This window comes from Phaethon aethereus (genome assembly GCF_964289735.1).
Source record: "Phaethon aethereus genome assembly, chromosome: 2".
Lineage (NCBI taxonomy): Eukaryota > Metazoa > Chordata > Aves > Phaethontiformes > Phaethontidae > Phaethon > Phaethon aethereus.
The window spans coordinates 134,161,740-134,180,086 of record NC_138582.1 but is presented as its reverse complement, the minus strand read 5'-3'; the positions used below and the strand labels follow the sequence as shown (position 1 = coordinate 134,180,086).

Below are 18,347 nucleotides of genomic sequence, written 5' to 3'. Positions count from 1 at the left end.
TGGAGAACGGGCTGGCGTTAATGCCAGAAGCTGCCAAGCGCCTGTGAGCCGTCTCCCACCTTGGTACCCACCAGCCGCTGGGGACGGCAGCCTGGGGCGGGGGGAGAGAAGCCGGACCAGCTTAGTGCCCGGGCTAATTAAATGTGCAGCCCTTGGCGAGGGGCCTGTGGTGTGAGGAAAGACTGGGCTGAAGACAGTTTTTGCTTTTGAAGCATGCTCTGTTTATGTAAGTGTCAGCATCCAGCCCGAGGTGAAAAGGTTAGCACTTGACCCAGGAAGTTCTCGTGTTTGTGCTTCAGAAATAGGTCGGGATCATAAATTCCACCCTGTTACGGAGGAGGGAGAGGAGGGCCTTATATTTTCTAAAAATAATATTATCTGAGCATAGGAAAGGAAGAAGCTTTGTATTATGAGTCCGGCTGGGCAGCCAGAACTCTGACCCCGGCAAAAAACAACGCATGAGGAGTAACACTGGGAGACTCTTCCTCCCTTTCCCCCTGGAAAGGCCCCAGCAGTAGAAAATAAGGGAGACCAAACTGCTGAGCCCAGCCTGTGACTCAGCGCTGACGTCACGCAGAGGTAGGCAGACGAGTGCTACCTGAAAGTGGAATATATTTATTACAGACATTATAAGGACCCGTAAATCCTGCCCTGGCTTCCATCACCGGCGGAAACACAGAGCCTTTCATGATTGTACAGAGAATCAGGAGGACATTTCGCTCACACACGACAACTGATAGAACTCAGTGTACCCGCAGTACAGCAAAGCACGGTGCGTCATGCAATGGTTCCGGACACCAACCACAGAAATTATACATTCATTTGGCCATTCGTCACATTCACGAGTAGGTTGAAAAGACATCGAGTCTAAAGGAAGGTTAATATGAAAGTAGGAAGAGGCGAGGTCTTTGGGACGGTTATACCTTTTAGTTGAGTATAACCCAGCACAGTTTGGGGGGAGGGAGGCAAGCACACCGGGTAAGGTTTACAAAACCTAGTGCAATTGAAGCCTTGTTTGTCACATTTAAAGAAATACCGCTACTTTTTTCTTTTTTTTTTTTTTTTTTTTGAGGTATCTGCTTGAGCTTAAGACGTTACTTGATACGGTGGTCGGCTTTTACCGATATAAAAGTGGGTCCAGTTTGGCGAATGCGCTCACCCTGCTTAACCTGATAATCGAAACGTCATTTCTAGAAAAATCTGTAAAAAGATAAATCTCTTGGACAAAGTATTTACAAGCAACAAACTCATAGACACGAACAAAGAATACATTAAATTAAGAGGGTGAAAGTCCTATAAGTCGTGTAAACACTTGTCATAGTGCATCTCTTCGTGAGATTATGTACCCTAGATCACCTGTCTTTCACTCAGGGGAACTCGGAGGAGCGTCCTTGCAGCGGAGGAGAGAGACCCTTAAGCGTGTGCTCCTCCAGCAGAAGGGGGGGGGGGCAAAAGAAAATCCCCTGGCACCCAAGGCACCGGGACCCGGCGGCTGGGAAGCGAGCGGGGCGGTGGAGCCGGCACCCCCGGGGCCGGGTGGCGGGAGGGGGATGCCGGCGCGCCGGCACCTCTCGGGGAGACCGACAGACCGACCGACGGAACGACATAACCGCGGCGAAGGGAGGCGAGCAGCGCTGGCGAGGGGTCGCGCCGGGTCTCAGTTGGAGGCAGCGATCGTGTCCGAGGCGGAGGAAGCGGGCGAGGCGCTGCAGGGCGAGGAGCAAGACTTCTCCGAGGCGTCCTCCGCCTTCTCCTCGCAGCCCGTGGGGGTGGTGGGGGAGATGGGCAGCAGCCCCTCTTTCTCCCGTTTCTTTTGCTTCATCCGCCGGTTCTGAAACCAGATCTTCACCTGTGTCTCGTTGAGCTGGAGGGAGGCGGCGATTTCCACCCGCCTGGCCCTGGTCAGGTACTTGTTGAAATGAAACTCCTTCTCCAGCTCGGTGAGCTGCTTGGTGGTGAAGTTAGTTCTGACGGTGTTGGGCTGCCCCACGAAGCCGTACTCGCCAGCCTTGCCTGCGAGGGGACATGCAGCGGTTAAGTAAGCTCAAATGATTTATAGGCGACGTAATCAATATGTCCGCACCGGCTAAGCGATAGGGAGCAAGAACTTCTTAGGATACGAAGGAAGCCCCGGCAGGGTGAGTGATGGAGTGCGAGGTGCTAAACCGGAGCCAGCCTCTAGTGTCAGAGGAAACTTGATAAGTGGTTTATGAATTACAAGAAATATGACCGCGGGAGAGGCGGAGAGGGGGAGTCGAGAGTAAGCGGCGCTGGCTTCCAGCGCCGCGGGCAGAGGGCTGCGGCTGCTCCCAGAGGTGCGGGCCGCCCCACCTGCCCAGCGCCCCGCGGGGCACCGCGCCGCTTTCCCCGCACCTATGGGTGGGGAAGAGAGGAAGAGAGGGAGAGAGGGTGAGGCGCGGCCCCCGCCCTGGCCCTCCCGCCGGCCACTGACCTGTTTTGGGTGGGTTTCTTTTCACTTTCATCCAGTCGAAGGTTTGCGCCGGCGGCGAGGTCTCGGTGGAGGGGGAGCGGGCGTTTTCCCGGTGGGCGGCGTGGAGGGGGGACAGGGTATGGCTGTAGGTGCCCAGGGGCAGGCTCTGCTGCTCCTGCCCGTATGGGGGAGGCACGTACTGAGCGGGGCCCCCCGCGTAGCCCTGGTGCGGGTGCTGCGCGGCGGCGGCGGCGGAGGAGATGCTCCCCGAGTACACGGCGGGGGCGCAGGGGGGGAAGCCACCGCCCAGCTCCGCGTCCTGCCCGAGGGGGTAGGGGCCGTACGCTGGTCCGAAACCCTGCGCACCGTAGGTCGGGCCGCAGCCAGGGTGCGCGTAGGACACCCCCAGGCCGCCGTGGTGCTGGTAGGCAGCGGGCTGGGCCGGGGGGTGGTGGTGGTGGCGGTGGGGGCTGATGGGCACCCCGCGGCCCGCGAGGAAGCGGTCCTCCCCGCTGCAGCTGCCGGCGCTGACGGCGCAGGGCTGGAAAGTTGTAATCCCGTGGTCGGGGTGGTAGGCGCGAGCGGCGCAGCCCCCCGCCTCGCCGCCGAGGACGGGGTACTCGAGGAAGGAGCTCATCCTCGCCGCGTCCCTCTGTCACGCCGCCACCGGGTCTTCAGCGTCCGGCGGGGCCGCGCCAACTTTCCCACTTCCTCCATGGGGCCGGCAGGAAAATGACACGAAGGTACAGGCAGCAGGCAGGCACGTGGGGGGCGGCAGCCAATGGCTGCGGCGCCTGCGGGACTTTCCCGGCTCCTGCCGCTGATAGATCGCTGCGTCGGGGGCATTTAAACGCCGAGCGCTCCGACGGCGCGGCACGGCACGGCACCGCGGGGCAGGGCGGCGGCGACCCCCCGGGGGGGGAGGGGGGGCTGGGCCAGGATGTCGCCCCGCCGCCGCCGCCGGGGTCCCGCCCGCCGGCTGAGAGGGGAAGGCAGGAGAGACCCGGAGGCTGCGCCCGGCCCGCGGAGCCCACCGGCCGTCCCCTCCAGGGTGAGTGCTGCTGCAGCCGAGGGTGCCCCGGCGGCTTCCCTGCTGTCGGAGCTGTCAGGCCGGCGCTGGGCACCTCCGCCGCCCCCCGCCCCCCATTTCCCCGGCAGGGGCCGCGAGGGGGGCGGCTGGATCCGCGGTACGGAGAGGGGGCAGCGCTGAGACCATCGGCCCTGGGGACAGGGATGAGAATTGGGACCGTGGATGTAGCTGGGGACGGGGATGAGGATAAAGGGGAGAATAGGGATGGGGACGAGGATGTGGATGGAGGTGATGGGATGGGGAGGGCGATAAGGCCGAGGGATCTCGCTGCTCCTGCCCCACCGCAGTCCCAACGCGACGCCAAAAGTTAAAGGGGCTTGCCCAGCCGCATCACCAGGCGGCCGCGGACATTCGCATGGAAATGAGCCGCTTTTGGGAGTGACGGCCATTGTGCTTTCCCGGGCCCGCATCCCTTCTCCCCCCGCACCTCCGCCAGGCTCGCCCGCGCCAGCCCGGGGCTGGAGTAGGGGAGGAGGAGCCGGGGGCAGGGGACGGATGATGGGGCGGGGGCCCGCGGGCTCCGCAGCCCATCTGCTGAGTCCCCGCTGCGCCGCTGCCGCCCGCCCTGGGACCGTGGCGGGGGGAAGGCTGCCCGGGGTGCCGCGGCTCGCAGCCCGGGGAGGCGGCCGGGGGCTGGGGCAGAGGAGCGGCGGGAGGCGCCGGGCCCGCCGCCCCGGCCCCTTTGTCCCTGCGCCCCGCCACCCGGGCCGGCAGCGGCGGGAGGTGGCAGATGGCCGGTGGCAGAGGCGGCCTCAGGACCCTTGGGAACCGCGCTGAGCATCGACTCAAACCTGCCCATCCCCACCCCCACGCGAAGGAAAAAAAAAAAAAGAAAAGGGTCCGTGAAGAGAGAAGGAGGGCGGGCGATCAGATGTGGGTTGCGACCTCATAGTCGGTTTACGTATGCGGGAACGGAAAGGGGAGATAAAGGCCGGGCATCGGTCCGTCCGTCCCGGGGCACCCAGCCGTTTGCAGGGAGAGGGGACGGCACCAACGCGCTTCAGAGAGGCATCCTGCGAACGGTTAACCCCGGGGGTAGGTGGGTGGGAAGTCATGTCCCCCGCCAGCAGGGCTGCCCCCTCTATTTCCGCAGGTGCATTTCCAGTTGGCTCCTACGTCCGTCTCTCCTCACGCTCGGTTGTTGCTTGTTTTGAATCCAAAAGGTTCCTCTACCCCTCCACCTCTCCCTGCTCACCAACACACACAGACCCTCAAGCTCCTCCCTCCCATATGAACTACAACATCCTCTCCTAGGTGCAAACCTCTCCTACTGCTATTAGGTCAGTGCTTATCCCATGCCACCTCCACGGCCTCTGTAACTGCCAGCCAAAACCAAAGGGCTGCTGCTCTCTCCACCACGAGTCTGTGTGCCCTCTGTGTTTCTATTTGTTCTGATTTACTATGCAGGCACGGATGGTTAAGGGCTCTCTGGAAAGGTTCAGTTTCTTAAACTCCAGGAGGGGCGGGGTGCAGTACGAGAGCTACAACACTCCAGAGGCATTTATGGCATTATACTGCATCAATTTTGGCTATGGTTACGGCTGTAAACGCATTTGTTTCATTCTTGTAAACCAGTTGTGATAAATACTGCATAAGGCAGAAAAAAAAGGCAAGCCGTGGGGACTGTTTACTAATAGAAGTGTTGGCATCTTTGCAGTGCTTTTTCAGCTAGCCAAGAAAAAGAAAATATATTTTACTATAAATAGGTCCATTTTACCCATAAATCCCGCCGAATCACAGCACCTCTCTTACAGTCTCCAGTATCCTGAAATCCTTTTTTCTTTCCCTTTTTCGTGCCATTGTCTCCTTTGTTGCATTGTCTCTCTGGCAGGGCTTTGGGTTTTTGCCGCCTGCACTGTGCGTGGGGGCAACATCATGAGAAGGGCCGGAGCAGAGAGGAACCCCCCTTTCTCCTCCCCCACGGCCCGGCGAGGGGAACTGCCGCCCCTTCCCTATGCCCGCAGGCCGGGCCGGTCCCTCCGCGCCCCTGCGCGGCTCCACTCCGCGTTTCCTGCCCCGGGACTGGGGCCGAGGGGGCGATCTCGGCTCTTCAGGCTTTTCCCGTGGGAGTGTGTCCCCGCTGTGGTTCCAGGGTCCACCGGGAGACTCGGAGGCGACTCCTGCTCCCTGAGTCTCCCCATTTATTTAAATGGAGTTTGCGAGAAGTTTAAACCTTGTAGCATATTTTCCTTTCCTTTTTTTTTGTTTTTTTTTAAGCGTTGTCAGCACCCAGAAATCTGGGCACAAAAGAAACCCCAACCCGTACGTGCACGTTGCGGTCCAGTTCAACCCCGTGGCAGAGGAGTTAAAATGCCGGTGAGGCTGCTCGCTTCCCGCAGGGACAGGGCTGGAGCAGAGAGAAGGACGAGGAGCAGGGCCGAGGTTTCACCGCGTCCGCAGCTCAGCCAAGCTGTTGTTTTAAAAGAGCAATAAAAATGAATTATGACTAAACGCCTTCTCACTTAATGGTTTTAAACGGGGATCCCCAGCCCCGGCAAATACGTAAGAGGATTTTTATTTGTGCATGTGTTCCTGCAATTGATCTCTTTGATGACATTCTCATTCATAGAAAGAGTTTGATTTATGACTTTCGGAAGAATTGCGTTCAGCCCTTCCAGTTATAACCCACGCATCCCAGCTCCACAACGTGTTGCAGAGCTGGGAGACGACACTCTTCGCATGGATGGGCAGCAGGGCCCCGGCCACAAACCCCCGCCACAGCCCCACTCGCCCGTGTAATATAACCACACGCACTCACACGCACTCACACGCACGCAGGCAGCCGGGATCCCCTGGCCCCGGAGCGGCAGAGCCCCGCTGGCATCTGTTGCTCGGTTTTAGCCCGAAAGACCGGGCTCACTCTCCGCTTTGGGGTCTGGCAACGCCACTAGCTGGGTGGCAGGCTATGTACCGGAGATTTCTGAAAGCCCATCTTTGCAGGCGATTTGCTGGAGACCTCTGAAAGCCCATCTTTGCTGCTGCCGGCAGAGTGGGGAGCCCGGAGGAAACTGTAACTTTAAAGTCAGCGTTTCCCCTTTTCGTTATCAGTCCTTCGCCCCGCAAGAAGGTTTAAACAGAAAAATATCTTCGGCTGTGCCCCCGCACCTCCCTTCAAAAGGACCGAGTGGAGGGGCTGATTCCTCCCTAAATGCTCCCCCCCGCCATGCGTTTATACCACCCTTTTGGTTTTACAGGCACTAACTTCTCCATTTTCTCTCCTTCTAGGGCTGATTTCTTGGACCGCTCAGCACGTGAGAAGTAACCAAGCGCGCTCTCTGTGAGCTCTGATATTTTTTAAGATAAGCTTCCTGAAACAGCTTGCTGGCTGCTAAGCACTACTTTCTAGAAAAAAAAACAGGATTCTTTCCCGAAAAAAGCCTTTCTTGTATGTAACAAGCTAGTTTCTGAAGGAGACGCTTATCCTACTGAGTCTCATGTTTTGCCTGTAACAGAGAAAGTGCTCGTTCACGCTTTTGTTACAGCTCATCATTTCCAAGCTTTGTATCCTCATGGAGATAAGATGTTACATTTATACATTAAAAGGAAGAGATCGCCATCAAAGCTGTGAGCGGTTTTAGTTAATTTGGTTTGTTGTTTGTTTTTTTTTTTCTCTTGTGAGAACCCTGGCAATAAAGAATTTGAATGTGTTTTTTCCCTCTCTAATAAATGTCCTAAATTGTCAAAACGGGAGAGCTCATAGTCAGAATGTTGGATTTTGATTATTAGTAGATTAATAGTAGAAGGGGTGGGGAGAAGTACCCGTCATGTTATCAGTCTTGAAAGGAGAGAGAGAGAGGGAGAAAGAGAAAGAAAAAAGAGAAAGCTTCTTGTAGCAAACAAGAATTTATTCTACCAAAAATACTTATGACAACGCATCCTAATGCAATACAAAAATAAAAAGAAAGTGAAGATACAATTCCTATATGATCACTTTCTTACAGACCTCATATATTGCTTTCATAGAAGGACCTAGAATGTGGCTAGGTTAAAATCGAACGCAACTAAAACTTGGTAAGAAACGGCAAAATGTCACAGCAGAGGGAGGTAATCAACAAAAAATACTGACCAGGAAAAGGGAGGGGAAAAAATAAAATTAGTTCACAGGGAGGAAAAAAAAAAAAAAAGAAAAAGAATAAGGAGGAGAAAGCAGGACCCTTGGAGAGGACGTCTTTAATTTCTCAGTAATTCAGATGCTGCAAGTCAATTGTGGTGAGTGTGTCTGTAAAGAAGTCAAAACTGTCAGCAGAAATATCTACGGGACTGTCCAGAGATCCTGGCAAACTGGGGGAAACTGCATCTGAAAGCTGTAGGCAGGAATCTGTGGAGAAAACGTTAAAGTCCTGTAAAGAAGGGACATCCAGGGCCTCAGGACTGTCATTGTTCAGGCCAGCTGCACAGTTCTGGGCCATTGTTGAGAGGCAGTTTTGAACAGTGGGTGACTGATGTTGAAAATGTTTCAGATTTTTCTCATTGCTCGTTAAAGGCGAAACCGGGAAAGTTTGGGACTCGCCATTGTGCACATTCTGCGCCTGCTGCTGGGAGAGGGCATTCTGCTGGAAAGCGTAGCCTTCCCGCTCCAAGAGAGCGCCAGAGACGTTGCTGAGGGCTTGCTCGAAGAGGGATTTCTCCTCCTCCTCCTCCTCCGCTGCTTTCTCGGGGTCCTCTAGGCTCTTAAATTTCCCCTCGCTGTTTTGGTTCTCTTTGCACTGAGTTTGTCTTTTGTGCTTCATCCTCCTGTTCTGGAACCAGACTTTGACTTGTCTCTCAGTCAGATCCAGCAAGGCTGCGATCTCAACCCTCCTTGGTCTACAGAGATACTTGTTGAAATGAAATTCTTTCTCTAGCTCCAAAAGCTGGGTGTTGGTGTAAGCCGTCCTCAGCCGCCTAGATCCACTGCTACCGCTATCGGGGATTTCAAGGGGGTCTGTTAAAAAAGAAAAAAAAGAAAAAAAAAAAGAAAAAGAAAAGCACCACCACCACATGCACCCCAAAGCACCACCGCCAGAACAGCGAAAGCAGAAACACACGCACCCACACACAAAACAGATAAATGAAGGGATTGAATTTCAGCACCCGAGCACATCGCATCCCGGGGGTGGCGGGGGAGGGTGCTCTCTCTGCACGTATGTGTCTATATCTATATGTCCATATAGCATAAAATAGCAACTGCAACAAAATGGCCGCCTTTGGATGCAGTAAACCCATTGTGTTGCGCCCGGTGCTTGCGTGCCCCTCGGCCACCTCCGCAAAATCACTGCCTCCAGCTCCCCAACCTCCCCACACCAGAGCAAACTTTATATTAGCCATACCGCAATTTATAATTAATGCATCAGCTGCTTAGCTGAGCAGGAGCAATCTATCACTCTTCATTACTGTCAAATATCCCAACTCTAGGACGGCGAGACGGGAGAGGTCAGCTCCAACTCAAATAAATCATCCCGCATTAAGCAAGTTTGGGGAAAGTTTGGCTTTCCAGAGAGCCCCGCCAGCTCCGTCCCCCCCGCCCGCCCGCCCCTCCGCCTCGTCCCCCCGCGAAGCCGGGGGGGACGCGGGGAGCCAAAAAAGCGGCCCGGCGGGGCCGGCGGCAAGGCTTTGGACTGACCTTTGTGGCTGAGGCAGGCAGGTCCAGCGGCTGAGGCGGAGGCCGAGGCGGGCGGCAGCGAGGATCGCTTGGACGCCTTTTTCTCTTTCATCCAGGGGTACTCCGGGGGCGGCGGGGCGCCGGCGGGGCCCGGGCTACCGCTGCGGCCGCGGGGACTCGCCTTGGGGCGACCGCCGCCGCTGTGGCGAGGGTGGCTGCCGGGGTTCAGGCTGGGGATGGTCTGCTCGAAAGGAGGAGGAATCAGTGTCGAGTGTGAAAGCGTCGAGTTCTTGATTGATGAACTTTGAAATGTATCACCGACAGGGGGAAAAGATGTCAGGCACTCAGCAAGCGATGGCTGGCTATTGATAAAACCGATCTCTCGCTCAAATGCGAAATTCATGGCCTTCAACTGGCAGCCCCCGCGGAGAAAAAGTTCCCTCGGATTCAGGGGGCTCGGGGGGGGGAAGGCCCAGGAAAAAGGAGAGAGAGGAGAAAAAAATCTAGCATAGAAGATCGCTGGTGGGGTGTTTTTTTTCTAATTCACTGATTACAGCCGTATGGGGACCGTGCTACTATTAAACTATTGAATTCATGGAGACAAGGTTGAAATTGGACCGAATTGGCTGTCACATGATTGCCTCTGCCCAATGACAATTTGGGCTTTAATCAAAAGAAGCCACTGTCTGTTTGATTGATCCAAAAAAGTCGGGAAGGAACGCCTCATTGGGGGCCAGAAAGGCTTTATTTACACTTTTTTTAAAGAGGGAAATGATATCTCGAGTATCTATCCCCTTGGCGTCCTAATCTGAAATGATCGGGGGGGGGGGAGCCTGCGTGTGCGTGGATATGTTTGTGTGAGAGGCTGCGAGTGTGTGTGTGAGAGTGTGTGAGTGTGTGTGTGTGTGGCTGCTTGTCCTGCAGCCTGCTGCCTCCCTCGCCTCCACCCGCACACTCTTCTCTCATTGTTTGGGACTGTCAGGAAAACGCTTTGCACCTCACAAATCATTTAAGCACCTCAATCTGACGCCTTGAGTCATTAACAAAGTAATCCATTAATCTTCAAAGTTTTGACACCGCCAGGCCCCCGCATAAGAAGTTGCACCCAGGCAGGAGTCTGAAGCAGAGGGTCTTGATTTTTTCCTAGGAAAAGCACTTCCTCCAAAACTAGTTTCTCCTTCCCGACTCAGCCTCGAGGGGCTCCTTTTTTTTTTTTCGTCTTGTTTGTTTCTTGTTTTTCCTTTTTTCTTCGTTTTTCCCCTTTTTTCTCCTTTTTTTCCCCCATTTTTTCCTTTTTTTTTTTCTTTTTTTGATGGCCATCGGGTGTACAGTACGGAGAACAATTGGCCGCCGGTGCCGAGCCATTGTTTAACAGGATCTTCCTCAGCAACCTTGCTTCTAGGGGAAGAGTCACATAGACAGCAGCCCTTGTGCTTCATGACTTCCCTCTCCAGTTGGCTTCCCGGGATTGGACCGTAAAACATAACCCTGGGAGTACCTCTCTGGGCGAGCCAAATCGCGAGGAGGCAAACACGTCTGGATGTTGCCTCTTTAAAAAAAAAAAAAAAGAAATCCTGTGCCTTAGCTTGCAAACCATACTCCCGTCTGCTGGCATAATTTGCTTAATAACCGTAGTAGGCTGGGTCTGGTGAGTATTTTCGATTACCAGGAAATATTTGGGCTGGTAGCGGGTTTGTTTTCACGGGGTCAGGCAGCGCGAAAATGCCGCGGGGTTATGACTTGAGAGACGGCACTCGCCTCCGATGCTTTGGCTCTCGCCGTCGCCGTCTCCAGTCGCCCCTGCTTAGGTCGAGGCCAGTCCCGAATTTGGATGCTTTGGGCACAATTTTCCAACCAGACTGAGGCGAGAGGGAGAGAGATGACAATGATGGCCACCATCATCAGCCTGATGAATCCTACGGTGACAGCCCCCCCGGACGGGGCTTGCCTTCCCGCGGAGCCCGGGGTGCCCGGCGGGGTGCGGTGCGCCGGGGGTCGGGGGGGGAAAGGGCTTCCGAGCCGCTCTCCGCGTCCTCGAGGAGCCAGGGATCATCGCCAGCGCGATGCGGTGCCGTCTTGCTTTATTTTCGGAGTTGCAAAAAAAAAGGGAGTCGGCAAGCGTCTTCGTAATTAAAAAAAAAAAAAAAGGAATAAGGAGAAAAAAAAGGACGGGGGGGGGGGAGAAAACAAGACCCCAAGCAGTCAGAGGATCAGTCTGCGTCCACACTGCACGAAGTGCATTTAAAAAATCGGTTTTAAGTTAATGCACCCACAAGATGTAGCATATCTGCGAAGGCATTGGAGAGAGGGGGAGGGGAGGGGCCGGGAGGCTTTAAATGGGCTTTTTGGTGGTTGCTTGTTTAAATAAAATATAGAACGAGACTTGTCATTTAATCCCTCAAAAGGGATGCCTTACAAATATCGATGCTGTTGGAAAATGCAAGGGGTTTAATTTTCTTGCTTTTAGTCCAAACAAAGCTCTGGTGGTGTCTGCGCGCGATCAATCTTGGCCGCCAAAAGGTTTGACAGCTACTGGCCCTTAAGAACACATTTAAAGCTTCTTGCTCTTTCCAAGATCAAATGTGGCCGAGAAAAGAGGCAGAGCAAGAAACGCAAGTAAACAAGGAAAAAAGCTGCTTTTAAAATATTCTGGCAGAGCACTGGGCTGCTTGTGGGAAAAGTCCGTTTTTATTTTGCTTCTCAGTGCCTACCGTGGGGTTGGGTTTTTCTTTTTCTTTTCTTTAATTTTTTTTTTCCCCCTCTGGAAAATATTGGGATTAACAGCAGGATGACAAATAATAAAGAGAGAGGTTTGGACTTTAACCAGGCTTTGTGAGTAAAACCTGTGTGGGTGTCTCTATTCTGCACATTTGTTTCTTGTGGTCAGTCTAATACAAAAACCACCTGGAACAAAACCTTTGGAGAGGGGACGCGAAATTCTTGGGCAAATCAATTACTTCTGCCTACAGAGGGATCTTTCAATCGGGCGAATCTTAAATGCAAAAATACGAATTCTTATTTGCAACATACAGACTCCGAAGAAGGGTCTGAGTACGGTTTCTGGAAAGAAGGGGGCAAAATCTCCTGTGTTTTTCTTTCGGGGGGAGGGGGCGAAAATCTGAATTCCTTCTCTTTGAACATTTTTCTAAATGTAATTCGTGCTGCTAAAGGAGCCACACAGTAAGAATCACCGCCTGTACCGTTACCTTTTGTTGTATCTAACCTAACTGATACGAGGGGTGGGGGCGGCTTGAATTTTATACGGGTGCTCATTTGAAACGAGCAATGTCTTGCCGTGTTCCAAAAATGTTTCCTTCGCCTACAAAATAATAATCAGTCGTTGATTTGTATTGGGTAATAATCAAGTTTCAATGAAAGATATCAATCTACATAACCTTTCCTTCCACGGTTACATATCTATGTACAATAAACAGCACGTATAAATATATTTGCAATCCCTTTCTTCGAGCATGCTTTATCTACTTATGCAGAAAAACTCTATATAGATTCATGGATGCATGACAATGTTTCAGCATCAGGCAAGGATGGTTCTGTGAACAAGATAAAGCCCAAAGATTAATAATATTTCAGCATGAGACCAAAATGGCGACATTTTTTTCTTTGCTCTAAAAGATACAGATGGTGAACAGCGTGCGTTATTATCTACACAGCATAGGAATATGTCTTTATAAACGTGCAGGGGTATATTTTACCTAGTCTATTAAGGTCCATTTTGATTTATCTTTCAAGTTTCAATCTAAAAATTACGGACATTTCGGCTGAAAGGAAGAAAAATCGGATTTAAGCACACGCTTGCCGATTTCTGCCTTCCACCTCGAATCGATTCGGACCGGAGACCCCCGCGGGTGCCCGTTTGGGGCCGGGACAGTCGCCCTTCTGTAGTACCGTGTGTGTGTGTGTGTGTCCCCCGCAACACACACAGACACATCCACACCCCCGCGGGAAGAGAGGGAACACAAGGCTCCCCTCCCCCACAGCTTCAAGCTGCGGTGGGGAAGGAAAGCGGCTCAGCAAAAATGAAACAACCCCAAAATAAAAAAAAAAGACAATAATTTAAATTAAAAAAAAAGAAAGAAAAAATTCCACTTCTTTAAGAAAAAGGGAAAAAGAGGGCGGCGGGAGTGGCGGGTGGAAGGAGCCGTGTCCGGAGGCAGCAGTGCTCGGCATCCACTCCTCAGCCGGGTTTGGGGGGTGGCCGGGGGCCTGCTCTACCACCCTCGCTCCCAACGCCGCCGCCCGGCCCCCCTCCTGCCCCAGCGGGCCGGCCCGGGGACGAGGCGGCCCCTCCGCGCCCGCGCCCACACCCACGCGGGGCTTTATCCCGAGCTCCGCTCCCATGTGCTTCACAAACAAGATAGTCGTCCACCCTCCGCACCCTGCCCGGGAGGCGGGGGACGCTCCCCGCGCTGCTCCGCGGCCGGTGCCCCTCCGAACCGCCGGGGCGGGGGGCGACCCGCGCCTGCCTGCGCCCCGCTCCGGGCGGGCACCGCGCAGCGGGCGCAGGAGGAGGCGGCCGCTGCCGCGGGCCCTGAGCACACACCCCCCCGCCCGGGGAGATAAAAAAATATATAGAATTCCCCTCCCTGACTATGAAATGCTGAAAAGGCGTCGCGGAGCCCTTCGGGTGGGCGAGCGGGTCCTCGTGTAAGTTTACAGACGAGTTTCCCAACTCCCCACGTCATGAAGGGCTCTCCCTTCCCTTGCGCTGCGAAGAACTTGTTCTTAACTCTTTATTATTCAGAATAAAAACTTTATTTTTTTTTCAGAACGTGAGCAGCAAGGAATGTATAACTTTCAAAACAAATCTAGCCTTTTCAGCTTCACACGCTTTCCGCCCAGCTGGATGTTACAAGCATAAAGTATTCAAACTGTGATCTTTTTTCCCATATTTTATTGCATCGTCATCATCATTGTTATCACCATTTTTAATAAAAGGAGCTATAGTTTCCTTTCAAATGATATTTCCTATGCGTGCCGATATGCCATCTAACACATGGCCAGGTAAATACTTCCTGAATATTCAGGGTACAGATTTTTTATATATATATAAATATGAACAAATGGGGATAAATAAAATTTTAAACACTTAGATTATTCAATGTTTGCAAAAAAAAATATAAATAAATCTGAATGTTCACCAGCATACACACATTGAAAGACTTACACGTATTAATAATTGTCCAGGGAGTCCCTGTCCAAGCGCTTTTGATGTCTTTCTCGCTATTTAAAAGAAGTGCAATAAAAAAAATTGCTTCCCCGTGGGATCAATCATGTACGAACAAATTCACATTTAAGAATTCCTTTTATAGAAAATTTGTTCATATACCCTGTTTTGATAAAAGTGTAGAAGGTAAAGTATAAAGCCTCTGCATACTCCCAAAGTGAGACACAAGGCTACAGTTCAAGAAGATAAATATCCACTAGTGAAACTATAGAGCAATTCAAGCAACAAATATTGCTACGTCACATAAACTAGAAAACGCTTTTACCAAAGGAAACGAAACAAACCAAAACAAACAAAAGAAACGAGAAGGGGAGGGGAGGGCATATGGAGAGGGGAGGAGAGAGAAGGGAAGGGGTGAGTACTTTCCAAAAGTTGGGGGCTTGGTGTTCCACTTAGTGACTCCTGTCTCTTACAGATGGGTGAGTTTGGGCGCTTCCTGAATTCTTCCCTGAGAAGGATGGTGAGCGGTAAGGTCTGTGTATGTTGGGTGTGGATCGCAAGGTCCATGGTGGTGATTGTTGGCCATTGGCCCAGCCCCGCTGTAGTCCATGTTGGCAGAGGGAGGATGAGGGAGATGAGTTAGACCAAAGATGGAAGGCCCAGAATTGGTCATGGTCTCCACGTAGTTGCCCCCTACATAGACGGGGCTTCCCTGTATATGTGGATTCCCATAACCGTTGCCTTGAAGAGGATGAGTATCATATTCAGGTGTCACAGCTGCCGTCCCCGTGTATCTTTTTTGAGGAGGTGGGCAATTATTAAGAGGAGCAGTATACGATGCAGGAATGCCATAGGTGTTTTGATGAGGCTTGTTAAATGGCGGAGGCGACTGGGGCTCGTAGGGGACACTGTTTACTAAAGAATGCATAGAGTTTAGATATCCCCCAGCAGCTGGAGGGACAGGGCTTCTGCTTGGGGACTGTCCTCCTGAAGAGGTCATCATGCCCTTGCCCTTTTGATCCTTTTTGTATTTCATTCTGCGGTTCTGAAACCAGATTTTGATCTGTCTTTCTGTGAGATTGAGCAAATTAGCCATCTCTACCCTTCGTGGCCTGCAAAGGTACCTATTGAAGTGGAACTCCTTTTCCAGTTCTACCAGCTGGGCACTTGTGTAAGCTGTACGGGCTCGCTTAGAGGAGGCTTGCCCCGGAGGGCTTTTATCACCAGCACAACTCTCACCTATGTAAATCACACAAAGAACACAGTCAGCATGGCGAACTCGGATGCAGCAACGAGATACAACGGCCAACAACACCAGCACCTGGAGGAGTCCAGCTCTCAGACGCGACATGGACACCCACATGTGCAACCAGTACTCCCCCATGGTGTGAGCTCAGGTGGGCCAAGCTACAAACCTCAATAGACTCCCTTCACCTCATTAGTGTCACTATATGGCTATACTTGCTTCCTTTAAGAATGACAGCATATAACAAACCTTGAGCTTTGCATAAAGGAATAAGAAAAGTTCAGGGAAACACAGTGGGTTTTAGAATCTCTGAAGATGAACCTATGGCTCTGCTAACATAGTGGGATCAGGGTCTTCAAGAACTAGCTGATCTCCATTGCTGTAAAGACCCGCAGCCCTCTTTTTCTGAAAACCCTAATGTATAAACACCAGCTAGAGATGCCTGAAAGTTAGGTATCTACAATGTAACATTAGAATGTATAAGCATAGAATTGACAGCATAGTGTTTCTATCACATCTAGCATATATCATAAACATATGGTAGTGATTGGGAAGTATAGTACACATAAAAAGAACATGAAGTGGCTAGACTTGCATATAGGCATACAGATACATTTAAATGTTACTGCTTTTTAATAAAATAAATACATGATGTGGAAGGCTGTAAACAGCAGTGTTACCAGGGCTTTAAAAAGCAGACTGGCAAAGACATTTGCTAAAGTTTTGGACTCTGTTTCCAAAGCACACTTAAGAGGAAAAGAGTAAGAGGTTAATATCATCCCGACTCCTGGGCTTCCATCCCTCAAATAATATTTTATGGGCTGAAGTTCATGGCACTCCAGAATGATTGTTGTTTACCAAGCTCATAACTTTGCCAATCAGCTTGTTAAAATAGGAAGAGGTTCTGACTGCATGCAGGGCATTGATCCTGCCTGCACATGATTATGAGCTATTTTATTCCTGTTACACTTCAGCAGAGATAGGTCACTGTCTTATTAATCTAACAGCACCGTGCCAACAAAGTACTCGGGACAGGCCTCTGGCTTCAGGCCTGGGCTGCTCCACACTGACATGATTTACTGAAGGGGGGATTACCTAGGAAATGCGATAGATGCAGGAGGGCACAAGTGGTTTAGCCACTAGGAAACAAAATCACTTTGGACCTACCCTGCAAGGCTGGAAAGCTTTGCAAGGGGTGGTTTGTTCATTGAGCTCCCCTTGTGAGTGGTGGCAACCCCTTTCCAAAAGCTGAAGGGAGTCAACTCGGAGAGGAAGGAAAAAAGCCCCCTCCCTCCCCTCCCTGAAATGAGGATGAGCAGGGCTGCCCTCCTCCCCCACCGGACACATGGCCAGCCCCAGGGTACCCAGGGAGAGCGGGGAGTGTGTTTCATACCTGAACTGGAACTGCTGTTTTTCTGCTTTGTGTTTTGCCGAGACTCTTTCATCCATGGGAATATCTGTTTGGACATGGTGGGCGAGTTAAGAGCTGGGCTCTTGGTGGGGTTGGCCGGGGCAGGGTTGCTGCTGGCATTTTGAGATGGTGAGGTGGAGGACGGAGGTGGAGGTTGTGCCTGCTGGGCCGGAGGTGGCTGCGGTGGGGCCTGTGGGTCAGCGAGGCCGGGGGGCTGGAGCGGCTGACTGGGGAGGGTCCTCATGCAACTCTCACTGATGTCATTGGCCTTGTGGTGGGACACGGAGCTGCCGGGGGACTGGAGGGAGCACGCGGGGCGGTGGTACTCAGTTTCCACAAGTGATGAAGATGGAGGATATTGCTGCTGACTCGCATTATAAGTGAAACCATTTGCTCCTTGGTAGGGGTAGGCACCATAGATTGCAGAGCTGTCGTAGTAGGTCGCTTTTTGCATTTCGTTGTTTCCCAATATTTATTTCGCAAACTGACAGGGTCTTGACACCCTTGGAGAATAACATTGGCACCCCTCTGTCACGTGGCACTCTTCCTCCAATGGCCTCTCCGGGCAGACCTGGGGTGTGGGGAGAGCAGAGCAGGGTGAAGAAATGGTACAAATCCATCTTACTTTCAATAGCTAAGTGACATGAAAGCCATAAAAGAAAAAGTGGTCAGCAATATTTAGCAGCATGACTTGGCCTCAGGCACAGAGCGTTTCGATATAAAAGCTGCTTGAATTTACTGGCAGCTACAAATATGTGCTTTGCTGCACCGGGATAGGGGCTTTCTAGGGTTTTTTTCTTCTTTCTTTCTTCTTAAGAAACAGAGCAGGGCACCGCACGGCAAGGGGTTTGATCGTTTATCACCAAGAGGCTGTTTTAATACTAGCCTCTGAGATTAGGGTGATCGAGGAATCGGTAATGCAAAGGGGATGGGCTGTTCCTTCATTCCAGCTCTAGGATCAAACCCTCTCCTGTAACCGGCGTCGTTTTATTTTTAGCCTTTCTCTCCAGGTTACGGCTCTCCATACAACTTCAAAGAAATAGATGAGAATGTTCCCGTCTACGTGTGGCAGGGGGCAGGAGCGGGGTGGAAGGGTTTCCCAGCTGGGGATATTAATACACCCCGATCCCAAGTGACGGATTTTGGCTTGTCTATGAAATGCTCGATAGGAAAATAAACAAAGCCAGCGCCTCCCCCACTCCGTGCTCGCACAGCACCCCGAGCCGCTCTGCTCCCGCACCCCGGGGGCAGTCGTTTCTTCCCGGTCCAGCCCCGGCCGCCGCCCGCAGCGGCTCCCGCTCGGCCCCCGGAGCGTGGCCGGGCCGCCCCATGCAGCCCCCGCGCCTGCTTCCCACCCACGAGTGGGTCTGGAGCCCGAGCTGCACCCGGTGCCTCGCGAAGCC

General features: G+C 52.4%; 3 protein-coding genes across 3 annotated transcripts; all 3 read right to left on the bottom strand.

Annotated features, from left to right (window-relative positions):
• Nucleotides 1-689: 689 nt before the first annotated feature.
• Nucleotides 690-3,068, bottom strand: HOXA1 (homeobox A1; the record flags this gene model as incomplete). The annotated part of the gene is made up of 2 exons (XM_082014707.1): nucleotides 690-2,013; nucleotides 2,453-3,068. 2 exons carry the CDS (start codon nucleotides 3,066-3,068, stop codon nucleotides 1,658-1,660), a joined length of 972 nt encoding a protein of 323 aa, XP_081870833.1. The 3' UTR covers nucleotides 690-1,657.
• A 3,694-nt stretch (nucleotides 3,069-6,762) lies between these two features.
• Nucleotides 6,763-9,520, bottom strand: HOXA2 (homeobox A2). Its single transcript, XM_081996709.1, has 2 exons — nucleotides 9,124-9,520; nucleotides 6,763-8,445 (listed from the first exon to the last, which is right to left on the bottom strand). The coding sequence occupies exons 1-2, from the start codon at nucleotides 9,503-9,505 to the stop codon at nucleotides 7,700-7,702; spliced, it is 1,128 nt and encodes a 375-aa protein (XP_081852835.1). The 5' UTR covers nucleotides 9,506-9,520; the 3' UTR covers nucleotides 6,763-7,699.
• A 5,236-nt stretch (nucleotides 9,521-14,756) lies between these two features.
• On the bottom strand, nucleotides 14,757-17,398 carry HOXA3 (homeobox A3; the record flags this gene model as incomplete). Its single annotated transcript, XM_082015294.1, has 2 exons — nucleotides 14,757-15,526; nucleotides 16,927-17,398. 2 exons carry the CDS (start codon nucleotides 17,396-17,398, stop codon nucleotides 14,757-14,759), a joined length of 1,242 nt encoding a protein of 413 aa, XP_081871420.1.
• Between the last annotated feature and the right edge of the window lie 949 nt (nucleotides 17,399-18,347).

Excerpts from the sequence above, each read along its gene's own strand:
- HOXA2 (XM_081996709.1), bottom strand. The coding sequence starts at position 9,505 with ATGAATTTCGCATTTGAGCGAGAGATCGGTTTTATCAATAGCCAGCCA. Across the intron at positions 8,446-9,123 it reads TGCCTGCCTCAGCCACAAAG|ACCCCCTTGAAATCCCCGAT; the intron begins GTCAGTCCAAAG and ends CTTTTTTAACAG.